The sequence below is a fragment of the Nicotiana tabacum genome, chromosome 19 (assembly GCF_000715075.1).
Source record: "Nicotiana tabacum cultivar K326 chromosome 19, ASM71507v2, whole genome shotgun sequence".
Taxonomy (NCBI): Eukaryota; Viridiplantae; Streptophyta; class Magnoliopsida; order Solanales; family Solanaceae; genus Nicotiana; species Nicotiana tabacum.
In genome coordinates, this window is record NC_134098.1 from 76165858 (window position 1) to 76184811 (window position 18954).

General features: G+C 35.4%; 2 protein-coding genes across 3 annotated transcripts; both read left to right on the forward strand.

Moving 5' to 3' along the window:
• Nucleotides 1-323: 323 nt before the first annotated feature.
• LOC107797348 (cold-regulated protein 27) lies at nt 324-8584 on the forward strand. The gene is made up of 5 exons (XM_016620230.2): nt 324-612; nt 4509-4670; nt 5984-6254; nt 7679-7776; nt 7867-8584. The coding sequence occupies exons 1-5, from the start codon at nt 463-465 to the stop codon at nt 7933-7935; spliced, it is 750 nt and encodes a 249-aa protein (XP_016475716.1). The 5' UTR covers nt 324-462; the 3' UTR covers nt 7936-8584.
• Nucleotides 8585-9209: 625 nt separating this feature from the next.
• LOC107797347 (putative fucosyltransferase-like protein) lies at nt 9210-18726 on the forward strand. Of its 2 annotated transcripts, none has more exons than XM_016620229.2 (7): nt 9210-9732; nt 10529-10689; nt 12425-12666; nt 13249-13353; nt 13862-14018; nt 14453-14680; nt 17885-18726. In XM_016620229.2, the coding sequence occupies exons 1-7, from the start codon at nt 9379-9381 to the stop codon at nt 18138-18140; spliced, it is 1503 nt and encodes a 500-aa protein (XP_016475715.1). In that variant the 5' UTR covers nt 9210-9378; the 3' UTR covers nt 18141-18726. The 2 variants fall into 2 exon arrangements, with proteins under 2 accessions (XP_016475715.1, XP_075094122.1); XM_075238021.1 differs by lacking the exon at nt 17885-18726 and adding an exon at nt 17397-17628 and having other exon boundaries at nt 9246-9732.
• The last annotated feature ends 228 nt before the right edge of the window (nt 18727-18954 follow it).

Below are 18954 nucleotides of genomic sequence, written 5' to 3' on the forward strand. Positions count from 1 at the left end.
GAATAAAGAACACAAATTGAAAAAGAAATAAAGTGGTAAATGGAAAAGTGCAAGTGGACCCTACGCTTATCTGGTACTTGACCTGTGCTGTCAGTCACGTGGCGCGTGATAAGCACCTTCCGGTTACGACATGCCACGGTTACAAAAGTACCTTACTTTACCCCCACACTATTTTCGTTCTCTTCTTAGAAAATATCTGGTTGACATTTGCTGAAGAAATTATCGCCCACTGCTGACATGGCAAAACGCCATTGTCCGACACGTGTAAAAGCGTCGCCATGTGGAGCTTGGCCCCCACCGAAACAATCACCACTACCCCCTCCGCTTCATAAAAACCGCCTCCTCTGAGACCCTAGCCCCCCACTCTCCCCCGAAAGCCTACCCCCTCTTATACCCCAAAATTCACGCTTATTCACCTAGAGATTTTTTTATTTTCAAATCTGCATTATCGGAGATTTTAAAATGGAAGACAGCTACGCGCCGGAGACACCGTCAAACAAAGCTTCTTCGGGAAGTTGCACTAATGAGTTGACCCGGTTGAATTCTGGCGCATCATCTTTAACTGTTGCCAATTTCAACGATACTATGCTACCGAGTGGAAATACTACCACGGTAATAGTTCCTTTTTTCCGATTCTGCCGCCGTGTATATTTATGTATTTGTTTAGAAATTTTGTGATGCAGCTGAAAATCTGCTTATAGTTTACCTGAAGCACCGTAACTTATAATATATACGTCAGTATTTGACTGCTATTTATTTGTTTCAATTTTTCGATGTGATCTTTATAGCCAGATGAAAGTCTATGTAGCTACAATTATTTTGTTGCTGGAGAAGGATTGGAGGAAGAAATTAACCCAAAAAAAACGTATTTAGATCAGCTTGAGGATTTTATGCGTGATATGCTTGTTAACTCTGTTTTATTTTATCTGGTTAAGGGAATACCTAGCATGAGCTAAGTGCGTTTTTAGAGTTGGAAAAAGTGGAGTGGTGCTTATTTTGGGTGGATACGGAAAAATGAATAGTTTTTGTGGCAAGGGTTTCGTATATCCTGCAGACTACGGTTTGTGCAATTCTTTCTCTGCTGAGACTTAATATTTCTCCGGTCTGATCCACCTCTTCTATCGTGCTGAGAAAGAGGGAGGGTTGTCATTCATTGAAGGCACAAGCGAATGTTGCTTAAAGCTTTTTTTACAGGATTTGCTATAAAATGAGCATCCTGAAGATAAACATTAGAGGTTGTAGATGTCTAGATGATCAATAATGAATATTTAGCTTGTCATTCTAAAATACCTATTTTCATGTTTTACTTAAAAAAGAATTTTACCCTCTTGAGCATTAATTGACACTCTATTGTCATGGTCTTTATTGGACACTTCCACCTTTAGATTCAACTACTCTATTAAGGCTTGCCTAAAAGTTTTTGTGATGTCATTAGGGTAAACTTGGCGTATCTGGCTGAAACTGTCTTGTGCTAGTTGTTTTTGGGAATATCAGATTCTGTATGCATTTTCAGTAATGGACCTAATGGTTAATCAGCTGTTACTAGTAAAAAGAATTGCAGTTAGTAAGTTCTGGTACCTGATGGTAGGTAGAAACTACCCAGTGGAATAGTCGAGGTACAAGCAAGTTGGCTCGGACACCTAAAAAAGAAGAGGTTACTACATTGTCACTTTTAGAACCCAGATTTCTTTAAATCCCTTACCAAAAATGTAGCTATTGAATGCTCAAAACTTTTGTCACACTTCTTGGTTACCTATGCATTAATCCTGCACATGCAGTTAATATCAATGATCTGAAAATTGATTGAATTTTTTTGTTGAAACTGCATGTGTGTATTGTTTTATAAATGATTATACTCTAAATTTGGAGAACGAAATTTCTTCTTCTAAAAGGTGCTCCTGTGGGACTACCTTTCTTCTCAGAGATTTTAGACCCCCTACGTCTCTAGGCTTTCATTTAACTGTTTATCTGATAGTGCTTGCAAGATTTACACATTGTTTGCATATAGTGAATCCACAACAGTGATCTAATGAGCACTCCTTAGCAGTTACTTGGTTGGTTCCAGCTGATGTGATAAAGTTTGACATCAAGCATGCAAAAGGGTAACTGCAAAGTAGGGGAACAACTGAGTTATGAAGTGTTCAGTTCAAGCTTGGAATTGACTATCTATAATTAAGTGTATTTCTGTTTAAGTGTGTTTCTATAGGATGATTGAAGTTCAACATATTTCTTAAAGCTAGCTTTATTAGATTTTAAATGAGATGCTTTCAGATTTCCTGATAGAGATATCCTTATTGTAATCTTGTACGTGGCGGATTAAATTATTACATGCAATAATTATTAAATCAAAGTTCTTGGAGACAGATTTCGGATTTGTGTCCTATTTTATTGGCGTTGAAATTTCTCAGATTTTGGAATTTTTGTTTCTAAGAACACATTTCTCGGCTATAGTTGAGAAGGTTTGATGTAAAACTTATGACTCGTTTTGAAGAAAAGTAGGATCTACAAAAGATGCTGCTAGTAAATTATTCATGATACATTCTAGGACAGCTCATATTTTTCTTAAAAATCATCTACGGGAAGAAACTTCTTGTATAGAAATAATCAGATTCATATTGGAAGAAATTGCATGTGAAGAAACTTCAGTTGGTGTAGAAAGGAAACAAAGAAAGAGTGCAAGCATAGCAGTGAATTCCTATCGATGGAGCCAATCCGAAACTCGAGACCAGGTTTTAGCATGCCAGAATAAGGAGACAACTAAAATACTTTTCTTCAGCATGGTTCATAAAACTGTCTACACAAGTACTGTTCGTGTGAAACTAAGCAGCTTTTTGTATCATCGTCATCCTTTTAGGTCTGGACTTTAGTCACTGGTTATTTATTCTGATCAATTCCCATTTTATGATTTCTGGTTGTTTAGAACTTGTATGTCATTTTATCCTTTTTGGTACTTGATTGATCAACAGCAACTAAGTGTCTTACTTATTTAGGAAAAAAAGAAGGAAAAAAAAAATATTGTTCAGGATTAGGTTTCTTGGAGACCTCTTGTTATAAATGGAACTAAGCAATCATTCAACCTTTATTTACTGACATGCCTTTTTGGTTTTCATGTTCTTTTTTTTTTAGAACGATTAAGAGTTGCTGAATTGGTTCTAACTGAGGCATGGTTTCATCTAATAAACTAGAATTTGACATAAATCGAAGTAAAATCCTTTCCTTCTATGCTGACATCCATCAGAACAATCATGAAGTCAATAGGGCTCGACAATTTCAATTCTATAAAAGTGTTTCGGTGATAATGATTTTCATTGAATTGAACATACCTATTAAGAGCTTCTTCTAGATTCTGAATGTGTTTCCTACCCCACCCACAAAAGAAGAGAAAACGTTTCCTTTTCCTGATAAAAATGTCATGCTTCTTGTTCCTTACCATGATATTTATATAGCTTTCTTTTAAAAGTAGACTTTTTGCCATCATACCTACTTGGTGTGTCACGAATCTTTTTGATAATCATATTTAACTGTCCCAGTGCATGAGTGTGTAATTCATGTGTTAAAATGAAACTCACGTATATGTGCAAATGCGCTGTGCGTAATTGAATACTTTATGCGTAAACTCCTCGGGCATCATATTGGAGTGCTAATAAAGGTTAATATATACCCATTCAATCAAATAAGGGAAATCTCATTAGTGATATTGTTACACTCTTGTTTTTGGGTTCATCCTTTCAGGTCATGTGGCATGTAAGGGGGGGGGGGGGGGTGTTCATATTATGATGTAGGTTTGGTGGGGTCAGCTAGTGAATTAAAGAATGAACAATTGTGGAGCTTTAAATTTTACTAGGGCTGGTTTGGAGTTTGCCTTGTGGTGAGCAAGGTACGTTTGTCTTTATGTAGGTCCAATTATGTCGACTGGAAGTATTTCCTGATTTGCATTGCTACTTAAGTGAGGTTTCACAAAATTCGTTAGATTCTTCCTGAGATAAGACGTGGGAGACTGTTGGCCTCCACGACATCCTTAATGCACATAAAATTCATCAGATCTTCCTACTGAAATTTGCATTTGTAGTTCGTTTATATGGGCTCCTGCATGTGATCAGTTCTTTCATGTCCGGTTATCTGAAGTAGCACCTCAAAGTTCTGCTTTTTCTACTTCCGTTCTACATATTATATAATAGAATGTTGGATCCATTATTTATACCTTCATGTTGGTCCTTGAAATGATCATCTGTATAAGCTGTATGGCATGCATATTTCTTGATATATTTTCTAATTTTTCCTTAGTGGGCATTCTCTGTTTAGCTGATTTCTGATTAATGGATCATGGAGGTTTAATTCTACACATTCTTCAATATCCTTTAGCCTCCTGCAGCAATTTTATTCCTAAGTTGCGTGGAACTCGCAGACCAATACACGAAAGCTCAAAATTGAGATTGACATATCTCTTTTCCACTAACCTGCCAAAATTTAGGATAATAACACTTGCATATTTCACGTTTTGAATTCAGGACAAGAACACAGGATGGACAAATGAGAAGCACAATACATTTCTAGACTGTCTTGAAGCATCATTTGTAAAGCAGTTACACAGCTCCATGGCATCGCGTGACGAGAGCTGCAGCGATTTGTCTGAAAAGCTATCTGCACATGTCAACAAAGCTTCGGAGCAGGTCAGGAGCCTAATTTTAGTTCATTTCTCTATTTTTAGAGCTAAAACACGACCTGTTTTTTGGCTTCACTTTCACAATGACCGGGTCACAGGCAGCCGTATATTTTGGGAAAGCAGTATTTTCTCATACCAAACACTTGTCATACTGACACCAATCTAACCACCACAACCACAACAAACCCAGTAGTTTCCCACAAGTGGGGTCTGGAGAGTAAGATGTACGCAACCTTACCCCTACTCCTACCCCTAGAAGGGCAGAGAGGCTGTTTCCGATAGACTCGAGGCTAGAGAACGACTGAAAAAGAACATGTAATTGCAACAAGTAGGAATAACAGCAAGGTGAAATTGATTTAAGAGCTTACTAATAAAGAAATGCAACGGTCTCTTTTTCCTTTCCACTTCTATTTTAACGATGGAGAAGGAAGGAAGATTTGAATGGGGATCGAAGCGTTCATACCTAGAACACCACATGGGTTGGAACACAACCTTCATATTCTAACAATAATTGTAAATCATGCAACATCAAGAAGAAAAAAGAATTCAAGAATACAGGGCTCATATTCTGAATTATTTTCCTTCCTTTTTGGTGCATGTCTAAGCCCATTTACACATGTCTTTCTACAATTCATAAGTGAAAATTTATGCTGTGAGAGAAATAGGTTAAACATTGTTTTAATGCGATCATTTCCAACCAAAAGAAATTATGATCATTAGTTATTTATATGAATAGCATGTCTGACCAAAAGAACATAAGAAATTATGATCATGAAAAATACATACCAAGATTTGATATTCATTTTTTGGCTTTTAGTGTCTTCTAAAGTTCAAAAGAACAAACTTTTGTTTCTTGCTTTATTGATTTGAGATGCCAAAATTCAAGAAATAGGTGCGAAAAGTTAACATCAGATATTGCCATTAATCGGAGTGTCTGTTGTATTTCCTTTTAGTTGGGGAAGGGACGCTTAACTATTAAATTCCTATACTTTAAAGGATATCCTTTCTCGTTTAGGAAGATATTCTGCTTCCTTTAAAAATTGAAAACTTGTTAGTAGGTTTCATGCTTTATATTGGAATCCTGGTAGAATATAAACTGTATTGTTTCCCATTCACCCAAAATAAAAATAAAAAACTGTATTGTTGCCCTTCTTTTTTGGTTTCACCTTTGAAGTGTTTGGGAGGGATCTGCACAAAATTGTCCCCCTTTTGCTCCACTCGTTCTCTGTACATGACAATGAAAACAACACCATGCCCTTCTTAAAAAGAAAGAAAACCTTTCGGTGGATCTTGCTTGATAGTATTTTTCCTCTCTTCCAGTTTCCTGCTCTGCATGATTTCCGTTGGAAGAAGATGATTACTCAGAGGAAGCCACCTATTGTGGATAGTGCAGCTGATTCTCATGATTGCCCAAAAAATCTACACAGTGATGGACAGCATCACATTCTGGATATCCAATTTTGTTGTAAACAACATAGCAAGGGGAAACGAAGAAAAGATAAGAGGTCTTCATCTTGTGGAGACGGAACAAGATCACATTTAATCCTATCCGAATCTGCAGGACTTAGGAAAAAAATTTGTAGACTTACTGGTAAGCACTTTGATAAGTTGTGATTTATTTTTTTTCATAATTTAGGTGTTGAAGGATCTAGTTAATCAGTATATCATTTTCTGTTATGTTTTACTCCTAGAGTCCTCGTAAAGTTGGGTCCGGCCTAATATGCTAAATTTGCATAGGTGCAGAACTGTGATAGGGACGCTAACTGATATTGAGCATAATACTAGCCTTGTGGAAATAAAAGTGGTTATAGGGTTGTGAGGATAAAAGGTATTTTTATGTAAAAATCATGCAAAGAAAACACAAACCACCCTTTTCCTGTTATGCCGTTGACATTTTCTTGCTGGTTGAAGATGTGCCTGCTCCTTTCTTGTGCCAGCTGAGATAATTATTTGCTCCTGTTGCAACCCCATTTCCTCTCTTTCACTCTTGTTTCTCCATGTTACATGGATCCCAGTATGGGTGTGAGTAATTTGGGATGGGTACATTCAAAACTTAGAAACAGAGAAACTGTTTCAAAGATCCGCTTAGAGTACCATACTAATGGTAAAACCCGTCCCAGACTAGTAGTCAAGGTAACTCATGAGGCGATGTAACATTCTCTCTCTCTCTCCCTCTCTCTCTCTCTCTCTCTCTCTCTCTCTCTCTCTCTCTCGGTTTTTCTTGTGTCGTATCATGGGTATTTTTCTAGAATTGGTGCATGAACAAGCTCTTAAGTAAGCATTCAGTGCCTTTCTATTAACTGGTATGGATAGAGACTTGGGAAAATGGAGACATTGGTATCATTACTTTTGAAGGGCTGTTAACTGAGAGTTGTCTCCTCTTACACTATTCAAGTGCTCTAGTCTTTGATTTCCAGTTTTAGTTTTGGCTAATTATCCAGTTTTGCATATATATGTTATTTGCAGTTTTCCAATTTTATTTTTCTCGTACCTAGTTTACTGCTATTCAGAAAGCATGTTAGAGAAATTGACGTGGAAATTATCAGTTAGCCAATATTTATTTCCTTAGCATGGATTTGTTTTTGGCTTTCTTTTGTTTTATTTTGTAAGTACGTATCAGTTGAAGTGGTTGAGAAATGCTAGACTAGAGGTATGGAAACATACTTGAGGCTGAAATGCAACAGCAGGAAAATTGAGTCAAAACTATTATCCTGTTTTCCCTTTAATATGATCTTTGCAGCTCCTTTTTTTTTTTTTTTTTGGTCTTTCTTCTTCTTCCCTTTTTTTGTTGGGTGTGTGTGGGGATTGGGGGTGGGGGGGGGTGGGGGGATGGATGTTGAGTGCTACAGACAGTAGTTCATTGATGAGGACTAAAATGTTGGAGCTTTTAGTTTACATGCTTGGATTCCTGGGATGCTAAAAAACCAAGGAAACATATGTAGTTACATTCTAGCTTGTTTTAATTCTACATTTGTTAGTGTTTCTTTTTTTTTGAATATGTTAAAATTTTTACAGAAGGTTCTGGTCAAAATTTTGTGGATGAAGATTTTGAAGAAAACTCGAGCTGCAAAAAGATGAAGATAGCTTTGGTGGACACTACAGACCAAGAGCAAGTAATGTGCATCAACTTCTTCCCATTACATTGAAAAAATGATCTAATGGTTCTGAGAACCCCATTTCTAATTGTTAGATGTGTACTTCAGATCGTTCCAACAAGGTATCTGGGAGTCCAGGAGTTGCTAGTTCCATGTCCCAGAGAAATAACCAATTGAATCTTGGAAGTTCATCAGAAAACAACCATAGGAGCTAATTCCATGTTCCAGAGAAATGATCAAGTAAAATCCGAAAGTTCATCAGGAGACTGATGGATTTGAGTGTCCTCAGACGTGCTATGAGCCGTTATTGAAATGCAGGGGTGGGTAAAGCTGGAGAACACTGAGTCACAAAGACAAGCAGTTGGTATTTGCTGGTGGCTTCTCTAAAAGATAACTTTAGCGAATTTGAGAAGGTGATGTTGGATAAGATTAGATTTGTTACATGAAAGTTAGTAGTGTTGGCGTATCAAATTTGGTTAGTAATATAGAGTAGGAAAAAGTGTGGCGTACATTTGCAGAGGTTTGCAGTATTGCACTACAAATGTAAATGATAGTAGTAGTAGATAATTATCTATACAAGCACAAGTATTTTGCAAGAAAGAGAAGGGAAAAAGCTAGGAAATCATTAATTTTGTTAATTCTGAGATCTCTGTGATCTGTCTATATATAGAGTAATTGTCTGTATGAACTTTAGCCGGAGAACCGATAATGAGTTAGGAGTTCTGGTATCTAATTCGTTTGTTTTCATTCTTTTTTCCCCTTGCGTTGTGATCTTGAACCCCATACAGATTCATGTATACGTAATCAAAAGGAACTCTTTCGATTATTTGTACAGTGTATTCGAAACTCTTTTCTTCTTTTATTCGACGCTGTTTGCTCGCTTTGGTCTTTGTTTGCAGAATGAGTTGCTTTGTTACAAAATGGAGATGGAACAAACTAGTAGGAGTAATCAATTCAGCATGATTTCTGACTTGATATACAAAAGGAATAGAGAACTTAAATAGTTTGACAGGTTGTATATTAGGAACTCGTGGAGATTTCACTTGAAATTCCCACATCTGACTAATCCTATATCAATTGGATACCTTCCTTGAATTTTTCATAATTTTGCTTTTGACCCAATAGTTTAATGCTGTCACTTCAGGTTCAATCCAAGGATTAAACTTGGACTAGTTAGGTGGATCGCTAAAAATGGAATTACTTTGCTACTTCTAGACTCTACTTGTGCAATATTAAGTGCTATTTTTAAGCTTTTGAGCATCATTTTGTTCAAATGGGTAAAAATAATCTCAACATGAACGAAATTATTAGGAACCTGAAATTAAACCACTATCATTAAAAAAGAACATAGAAGATGTCGCAACTCACAAGGAACATTTTTCGTTTTCCCTAAAGGAAAAATAATTAACTCTGATGGAAATAAATTTAAAATATAGAAACTACATTGGAAAAGGTAACAATTTATACAAGTCTTTAGTTGACCTGTATTCGCTAAAACCCCTTTCCCGTAATAATAATGTTAGGAATCCACTTCTCTATTTTTCTCTCTAATTTCTTTACTTCCTTATCAAAATTTAGCAAATTAAAGCCAATAGCTATTCCAATTCAAAGGTTTCCTCAATGAGATCTTCGTCAAATTCAAACGCACCCAATAAACAATGGCGCAATTGGTTGCCTCTGTTCTTTGCCCTAGTGGTTATAGCAGAGATTTCTTTTCTGGTTCGACTCGACGTGGCTGAAAAAGCCAACTCTTGGGCCGACTCGTTTTATCAGTTCACCACAGCCTCTTGGTCCACCTCTAAACTGGCTGTTGACCACGGCGACGTTGAGGAGGTCCAGTTGGGTATTTTGAGTGGTGAGTTTGATCAGGGCTTCGTACCCGGGAGTTGCGAGGAGTGGTTGGAAAGGGAAGATTCTGTGGCTTATTCGAGGGATTTTGATAATGAACCAATTTTTGTTCATGGGCCTGGACAGGTTATAACCACTTCTATTTATGACTGAATATTGAATATTGATATAATTGGACTTATTAGTTCGGGATTGAGCCATAGTCGTATTTCTTTTTCTTTTTCTTTTCTTTTTCTTTTTTCGTCCGTTGTTTGTGGCATGCCTAAATCTCTTTTAATGTGTTTATTTATTTTTGTGGATTTTATCGTAATTCCTAGTGTTAGATAATCCTTAAATACAGGGTATTGAAATATTATGGACCCGAATAGAGCAATTATGATATTGAGGATTCATACAGCCGACTCCAGCTAGTTTGGGATAGAGGCGTGGTAGTAGTAGTAGTTGTTGTTGTTGTTGCAAAAAAATGTATTGGCATCTCAGTATGCGTAAGGTGCATGGTTGATTTCAGACTTTTGACTATTATTGTAGCTGGGTCATAGCAAGAGAGGTTTGCTTAGTTGATGGATTTTAGTTTTTTAGCTTCGTTTGCTTGGAGCTTTTCATAAGGACTAGAGTTTCTAATACTTTTATTTAAAAAGGGGAAAGAGCAGAGAAGCATTGTGAATTTTCATATTGATTGCCTTTTGAAGCATATAGTCGTTCAGTATTCCTTTACTTATTTCATAAAAATAACATGCTAATGGAATGATCAGAAATCAATTTATCATAATGCGAATACCACTTCTTATTGTTCTTGGTCTCTCATGCTATTCGCTTGTGAGTTTGAATGTTTAACTGTTAGGCATTACTTATCTCTGGCTTTATGAATGTCCTGCCCTATACGAAATTCTGATGTCTATTCAATGATTCAATCACTATATAGGAATTGAAAACCTGTTCCGTAGGATGTAAGTTTGGAACAGATTCCGATAAGAAGCCTGATGCAGCATTTCGGCTACCACAACAAGCTGGTACAGCTAGTGTGCTACGGTCAATGGAGTCAGCTCAATACTATGCAGAGAACAACATTACTTTGGCACGACGGTGGGTAAGCACATTGTGAAAGAAGTCTTATTTCATTCCCTGCCTTTATTGGCAATTTTCTTTTTAATATTTGTTGTCATTCTCTTTCATTTTTATCACATTCTTATTTAAGTTATGTATTGCTATTAGTTTTCCCTTCCAGGGGTGGGGGTAAGGCTGCGTACATCTTACGGTCTTACCCTCTCCAGACCTACTGGGTTTGTTGTTGTTGTTGTTGTTGTTGTTGTTGTTGTTGTATTGCTATTAGTTTTAGTTAAGAACTTTTGCATTATAAGTATATTGGCAGCTATAGGTCCTTGACCAAACTTTTGCCATAGACAAGATATTTAAAAACTGATGACATGAATTCTTTCCCTTTAGGCACTAAATATATTTCCTGTAGAAAATAGTTAAGATTCACCTTGACTGAATCATCGCTGACACTGCTTTTTGTTGTTTTAATCTGGCTGGGTTCCTTTCTCTTTTTCTTCATTCCGTTAGGGCAAAAAAATAGGAACTCTGCTTTTCAATTGGGGAGTTTTTGGGATGGAGTGGATCACCAACCATACTTATTGAAGCTAATTTAGAGCTAAAGATGCTAAAGTACGTTTTTGATAAGTCATAATGTGAATGTACTAGCTTTGGTTATTTAACCGCACAAGTCAAACTAGAACTTAGTTTTGACATGGTATAAGTCAAATTCTTCCTATTTTACTTATATAGAAGTTCTTCTCCTTTTGTTTACTTTATAAAGGGTATAAGATGATAAATATATTGTCTACTCTTGGGGGTCTTTGGGTATGCTAAATGAGCTAAGAGGTGTTTAGAACTCTAGCAAGGATTTTCATGACGTATTAAGGACATGATCAGAACCCATGTTCAGTGTTTGCACAGGGTTATCACCAACTAATGGTCAATGAGCACATCTAATCTAGTTTAATGTTTGAGTTATTGGATTGACTTTTCAATATCAATAAACCATTGGCCAAATTTCATGATATTTTACTGAGCCATCTGTAATATGATGTCCAACCATGCCTATTCAATAAAATGAAAATTTTAAAACTTACAGAATTAGTTGAGCGCCACCAGATACTTAAAGCTATGCCAACTGCGTCTAACAGAAGTTGAAAGACGAAGTTGAGTGAGAGCACTGTTTTTGATGTGTGGATTAGGTGCATGTCACAAGTTCGAACCCTGTAGCAGACAAAATCCTGGTATTTACGTGGAGAAGGATAGAGAGCTGGGCGTATTATCCATTGAGTTTCGAACCGTGCGTCACTAGCCCTTAGGGATTTCGGTCAACAACAACAACAACAACAACAACAACAACAACAACATACCTAGTAATTTCCCATAAGTGGGGTCTGGCGAGGGTAGAATGTACGCAGCCTTACCCCTACCCTGGAAGGGCAGAGAGGCTGTTTCCGATTTCGGTTATCATAAAATAAAAAAAAAAGGTTGAAACACAAAGCTAATTTTTCTATCACAAAAATCTTTGAATTTCATTGTAGTTGAGATTTTGGCATCACCTTGCTTAAAAAATTAGCTTAGCATATAGACATAGATATTTAAAGCTATGCCAGTTGCCATGATAGAGTTTAAAATTATCTTGGTTAGTTGGTTAGTGCTCTTCGTTACATTGAGTCACACGATTAATTTATGAAGCCAAAGTTCTTAAGGACCATGGCGTGGTTGAGATTTAAACTTTGCATAAGCTTGCTAACCAATTTTATTTTTTTCACTCACATACCAGAAGGGGATATGATGTTGTAATGACAACAAGCTTCTCTTCAGATGTTCCTGTTGGATACTTCTCTTGGGCTGAGTATGATATCATGGCTCCAGTACAACCTAAAACAGAGAATGTCTTAGCAGCCGCTTTCATTTCTAATTGTGGTGCTCGCAATTTCCGCTTGCAAGCTTTAGAAGCCCTTGAAAGGGCAAATATCAGAATTGATTCTTATGGCAGTTGTCATCATAACAGGGATGGAAGAGGTTAGTATATTTCAATTATCCAAACTTACTGAAGGATTAGAGGATAGAATACGGATGGTGCAATTTTAAGCAGTGTCACTAGGGAGCTAATTCTTGTCCATAGAGTAGTATTATGGGTTTGATTGACTCTTCCTCGGGTATCACACCTTCCTCCAGAAGACAGGATTTTACTACCAGTGCAAACCTTTTTTTTCTCTCCTGGCTAATGTGAGCACGCATGTCGTCGTTTTTTTAGTGATTTGAATTTATGCTAGTCCAATGATTGCTTGTCAATGGATTATTTTGCTCTTTTTCTTGTTTAAAATTTGAGTTTCAATTTTGCCACCTGATAAGAATAAAGTTGGAATACAACATTCATTTAAATAGTTCGATTTCATTCTGAGGAAGTTAGGCTGAGATTTGTTGGAAAGAGACGTATAGCGAGAAAAAATGTTGTGGACAAATCATCTTTCTGGATGCCGTGTATTTTATACATGCATTTGGTTTAGGGTTGCACTAATATCCAACTGAATTGCGTTATTTGTCAATAAAAAATTTCCAATGAAATCTAACTTCTGGTCTCTGTTCTCAATCTGATGGCAGTTGACAAAGTGGAAGCACTGAAGCGGTACAAGTTTAGCTTGGCTTTTGAGAATTCTAATGAGGAGGACTATGTAACTGAAAAATTCTTTCAGTCTCTGGTAGCTGGTAATTACATTTGTTTTTTCTTATTGGGTTTGTAGACTTGGATTTTCAGAGTTGAGAGCATCTATTATTTTAGCTCAGTCCCTCCCTTAACATGATAGATACATTTGTTCCTAGTTGTATTTGATGTGGTTTTGGTTAGATCTTCTGCGTTTACTAGCAGACCTTGGAATTGTAGTATCTAAAGCGTACAATTATTTATAGAAGTTTCAGGAAGGACAAACTTCTGAGTTCTGATAAATTCTTGATACATTCAACAATGGTTTGGATCTAGACTTGCATTTCTGTAGAATGCACAATGTGCTCTACACTGAGATGGCTCAAATATTTTTGGAATTTTGTTGAGATGATTTTAGGGGTATGTCTTAGTTGAGCATTTTCTTTATGCTCTAAGACTAAATTCTCTTTTTCGAGGTCTATCCCATGTTTAAGATTTTGACAATTTTATTAGTTCAGAATTGAGATTTAAGGTTTCAACTTGCTGATAAAAGTAAGTCTATAAAACTTGTAGGATCAATCCCTGTGGTGGTTGGTGCTCCAAACATCCAAGACTTTGCTCCTTCTCCTAATTCAGTTTTACACATTAAAGAGATAAAAGATGCTGAATCAATCGCCAATACCATGAAGTACCTTGCTCAAAACCCTATTGCATACAATGAGTCATTAAGGTATGCGTCAATAAGAATTGTTGTTGTTGTTTGTTTGTGTTTTTTTTTTTGTTTTTTTGTTTTTGTTACTCCAGTTGTTTACTTGATAATGGGATGGTACTCTTCTTAATTGTTCGATTTCCTGTTTTTTGCAATTACACACTGTCCAAATCTCTCTCTTTTTTAAGCCATTTGGTACCTTTTGAAAATAGTATTACGAAGAAAATATTACAGACCCATTTCACTAAAATGTTTTCACTACTGTATTTCCAGTTTTGACCAATTTATATATAGATATTGCCTTTTGATGTTAGGTGGATAACTGAATTGAACGAGAACACAATGGATCTCTCTGTTTTTCTGTAATTACAAGCAACTTCTTCCCTTTCAAGATTTTACTTAATATTTCTTAAATTTACTGGACATCTAACAAATGATTTACTTTAATTGTTCAGATGGAAGTTTGAGGGCCCATCTGATGCCTTCAAAGCCCTGGTTGATATGGCAGCAGTTCATTCATCTTGTCGTTTGTGCATCTTCTTGGCAAGTAGGATCCGGGAAAGAGAAGAGCAGAGTCCAAAATTTATGAAGCGTCCCTGCAAATGTACTAGAGGGGCTGAAACTGTCTATCATGTATATGTACGTGAAAGAGGGAGGTTTGAGATGGATTCCATTTTCTTAAGGTATTTTCATTCTCCAGTTACTGAATTCTGACCATGAATGTCTAAGCAAATTTTCTCTGACTCGTTAAAAAGAATATCAAAGCATATTTTCTGAATATGTTCGAGGCAGATATCTATCTACTATTTCCTATCAGTTCAACTGCTTTTATATTACTAGTTTCTATGAACGTACGTTGCACGTTAACAATGACACCTGTTGGTTTAGTCAATTATTTATACGAAGAAATACCAAATTTAATTATTAAGAGAAATATAAATAATACAACAATTATATATATTACGTGAATTCAAACTGATTGGACATCATCATCCGAACCTGCAAAATTATTAATATAGTTATGTTATGCAAATCACGTCTGTAAAAAGTATTAAGAGAAAACACACGTAAGATTAACTATTAAAGGAAGTGAAATACTTTACATACATTAAACTGAAAGTATCCATGTATTATCAAAAGATATCAAGAAAGAAATTACTAAATAATATTCTAATGAAGTAGTGAATTTTTTGTCTCTTTAAAGTTAGAAAATTATTTGAAAATTTTGTGGTTGAAAAGTGGCTGGTGCATTCCCTAACTGTACTATAATTTCCAAAAGATATTTCTAACTCCTTGTGCACAGATTAATAGGTAAAGAACCATTTAGAATTCAATACCTTTTGTTTTGTTGAAATGAATCTTTCCCATCTTCAACATTTTTATTGAAAAGTAATGCATGGATCTTTATCCCCCCTATAAATTAATATAACCATAATTTAAGAAATTAAAAATAATACAAATAAGTAATAAATTATATCAGAATAAATGTACAAAAGAAGCTTACCTCTTCGTCAATAAATATTAAATGCCAACGAAACCCGCTCCTTTGCCGTTCTTATATTTTATTATTGATCATGTTCGAATATCCAATACCTTAATTACCCATTAAACATCTTAAGGTTTAAGTTATTTATAGGGACACAATATCCATTACCCTTCGCAAAATACCTGCAATAGATAAGAAAAAGCTACAAAATATTATCTAATATTGATGATTAATATATTTATTATCTACAAGCTAACAGAATGCTCAGTACACAACAACTGCAAAATAATATCTTATTTGATTGAATAATCTATATAGTAGTTATAAGTATCAGAATGCTCAATATAGCAAATAATGTATTGACAAGGAAGATAATTTATTAGATATTATAAAAAATGACTTAATACATACGTTCCTATATTAAGATAATATATGTTCTAACAATAGATGAATAGAAATTCAGTCGGACAAAACCCTTAATAGTAAAAGAGTATATGAAAGCAAATGTAAAACGATTGACATGAAAAATATGAGAGAAATCTTTTAAATGCTGAGAATCAATATTATTACACTAACATAATATTTGAAATTGCACAAATCATTTATCTCTTAATATATAGAATTTAAACTTACATACTACGTCAATATATAAGACTTTGATATCCAAAACTAAAAATTATGACAAAAATAAAAAAGTACGTCATAAGACAATTGCAATAAAAGTTAAGATGTCATTGTTTTATTTTTACTTTTCATAGAATTTCTAAACCATGTTATTTCGCTCGAATTCATATAGATGACCCTAAATCAAAGCATTACTCAATTGCAAAAAGAAAAAACAATAAAGTGAACTAACAATACCTTCAGATAGCTTTGCTTCTGTCTACAGCAATACCATAATTTATGGCCAATACTCCCTAAAAAATTTATAACGGATAATGTGGAACAATGACATCTTTTATAAGAATAACTGACTTATTCTTTTTTTTTTTTTACGTGGATTCATGTAATAAATCTGAATCCCATACAAACCGGAGAAGAATAACAAAATGAATCATATTGTTGTCCAAAAAGAAAAAGGCTACTATACGTACCATATTATGAAATACCATAAGCATATTTTATGGAATATGAAGTTTGGGTCCTCTCTGTCTATATTTTATGGAATACCGTAAGCATATTAACTATTTGTAAACTACAAAAAGGAAAACAGTTAAACATATTTGTGGAAGAATACAATTTCCAAATTAATAAGAAAATAAGTCTAACTATACAATAAAAACGATGGAGACCCAAAAAGGAATTTGACTCAAAGTAGGATCAACTTTGTAGGCTATGTGTAGTTTAAAAGGAAAAGAAATCCAGCCTCAGGTGATTTACAATTATATCCTTAAATTCTATAAATATTTAAGGTTATAAAAAATATTTTGAGGATATTTTAGTCGTTTAACATTTAGCATAAATTATTCGTGATTTTATAATAATATAGATATAGATTATTTGTATTCCTTTCAGCTTCGTTTGCTGTTGTTTTGCACTCAATCACCAAGTGGATGACAATTTTTGAGATATGTTCTCCAGAATTCTACCAGACAGAATAATATTTTAGATTTTTAAATGAGGAAATAATATTTTAGATTTCTATATCGTGAAATCTTCTGTGCTTTTCCTTTAATTCATTGGGGATGGGGTAGACTCTTTCTCTGTCCACATGTCTGTTGTATTCTTGTCCAAGACACTTGAAAAGTTATCATCTACTTTTATCTCTCTTTCCCTCTTACCAAGCTGCGTGATTATTTTCATGTTGAAGAGCTAAAAGTAGAACCCGAGAGTTTGCACCTTCTGCTGGGGCTTCCAGTCTCCACCATCTGTTCAACTGTGAGGTCAAATAATTTTTCTTTTTTATCCTACAGATTCCAACAAGTAAAGCTGAAAGTGGAGCTCTCATTTGCAATGAATGCATGTGAAATACATGATATCTTGGCAAGAGTCGATAGTCTAAGGGGTTGAAAAGTGTTTCAACATGAAAAGAGGAAAAGAGATTTGTGGTTGGATAACACCATAGAGACACTATCAATCTGTGTATAATCATTTCTGATTGATTCGTAGGCTGAAGCAGGAAGATCCTGAAAGTTGTAGTGGGTAGTTGCCTCTGAATTTCTCGGAGTAAGGAAACTAAAGGAAAAGGAAATTGAACCCTTTTCATTTGAATTTTCGAAAATTCTTCCATTTTTTTATGTGGACTTCCTGCACCACCATTATATCTTTTGAATTCTGTCCTGGAATTCTCCTCCTGTTAGATTGCAAAGCATCCTCTCTTTTGTTTAATGTTTTCTCGTCATAGTTTTCCTCATCTTTCTGATATAAACTTTGAATCACCCTAATTTCTGTATCTGTGCAGGTCGAGTAATTTGTCTTTAAAGGCGTTTGAATCTGCTATCCTCTCGAGGTTCAAGTCTGTTAAACATGTTCCTGTTTGGAAGGAGGAAAGACCACAAGTACTACGCGGTGGTGATGAACTCAAACTTTACAAAGTATATCCCGTTGGCTTGACACAGAGACAAGCATTGTTTTCCTTCAGATTCAACGGGGATACCGAGTTTAAGAATTACATTCAAAGCCACCCATGTGCAAAATTTGAAGCCATATTCGTATAGTTAGGAGTTCAAAATTTTGCTAGTGACAGAGTTGCAGGCAAATGTGTAACCACAGAGTCAAGATGTGATGGTTACAGAGGATGAAATCCCATATTTGGTGTAAAATTCTTATCCTTCACAGTATCAGGCATCAAGGAGGCTCAAGAAGGATCAGATTTTGCCTTGTATCGATATGCCTACAAAGCAGTTTAAGCTCTATGCACTGACAACATAAAGGATTTTGAAGTGCGGTGGAGGATTTACCAAGCTGATGGTTTAGCTGAGAATTGTAGTTTAGTTTAGACTGCAGAATAGTGTTACAGGTATTGACAACGATAGAAACTTTTGCAAGGGTATTCCTTTTAATAAGTATTGGTTATCAGAAGTATATGTTTCTGCCACATACTGATTCTCTCATCTCCAGTTCTCCTTGTTCAAGCAGATCAAGTGTTTAATTGATTCCCTCGAAAAGGTTTCGGCGAGGGCAAACTATTAATCCGAAACCGTACTACTTGCTAGCTGCTTGCTATGAACCTTGAGAATGTTGCTGTTGGAAATTGATATTTAAAAAGCTAATATTTGCTTCCTTGTATTAGTAAAAAGAAAAGTAAACCAGCAGGGAGTTCACGAGAGTAAAGGAAGATGTTAATCTAGCAAACTAACTAAAACCATCAAAATATGAGGAAGAGAACAAAACGTGTGTGTGTTTGTTTCCAGGCTCGGTTTAAATATAATAATCAAACAAAGGTTATATTTACTTGATTTTGTACGTGTACCTCGCGTTGCATTTGGTTTGATATTTCATTAGAAAGAAAAATCTAGTGATGCGTGAAGC

Excerpts from the sequence above, each read along its gene's own strand:
- LOC107797347 (XM_016620229.2), top strand. The coding sequence starts at position 9,379 with ATGAGATCTTCGTCAAATTCAAACGCACCCAATAAACAATGGCGCAAT. Across the intron at positions 9,733-10,528 it reads TTGTTCATGGGCCTGGACAG|GAATTGAAAACCTGTTCCGT; the intron begins GTTATAACCACT and ends ATCACTATATAG. Across the intron at positions 14,019-14,452 it reads GCATACAATGAGTCATTAAG|ATGGAAGTTTGAGGGCCCAT; the intron begins GTATGCGTCAAT and ends TTAATTGTTCAG.
- LOC107797348 (XM_016620230.2), top strand. The coding sequence starts at position 463 with ATGGAAGACAGCTACGCGCCGGAGACACCGTCAAACAAAGCTTCTTCG. Across the intron at positions 4,671-5,983 it reads TCAACAAAGCTTCGGAGCAG|TTTCCTGCTCTGCATGATTT; the intron begins GTCAGGAGCCTA and ends CCTCTCTTCCAG. Across the intron at positions 6,255-7,678 it reads AAAAATTTGTAGACTTACTG|AAGGTTCTGGTCAAAATTTT; the intron begins GTAAGCACTTTG and ends AAATTTTTACAG.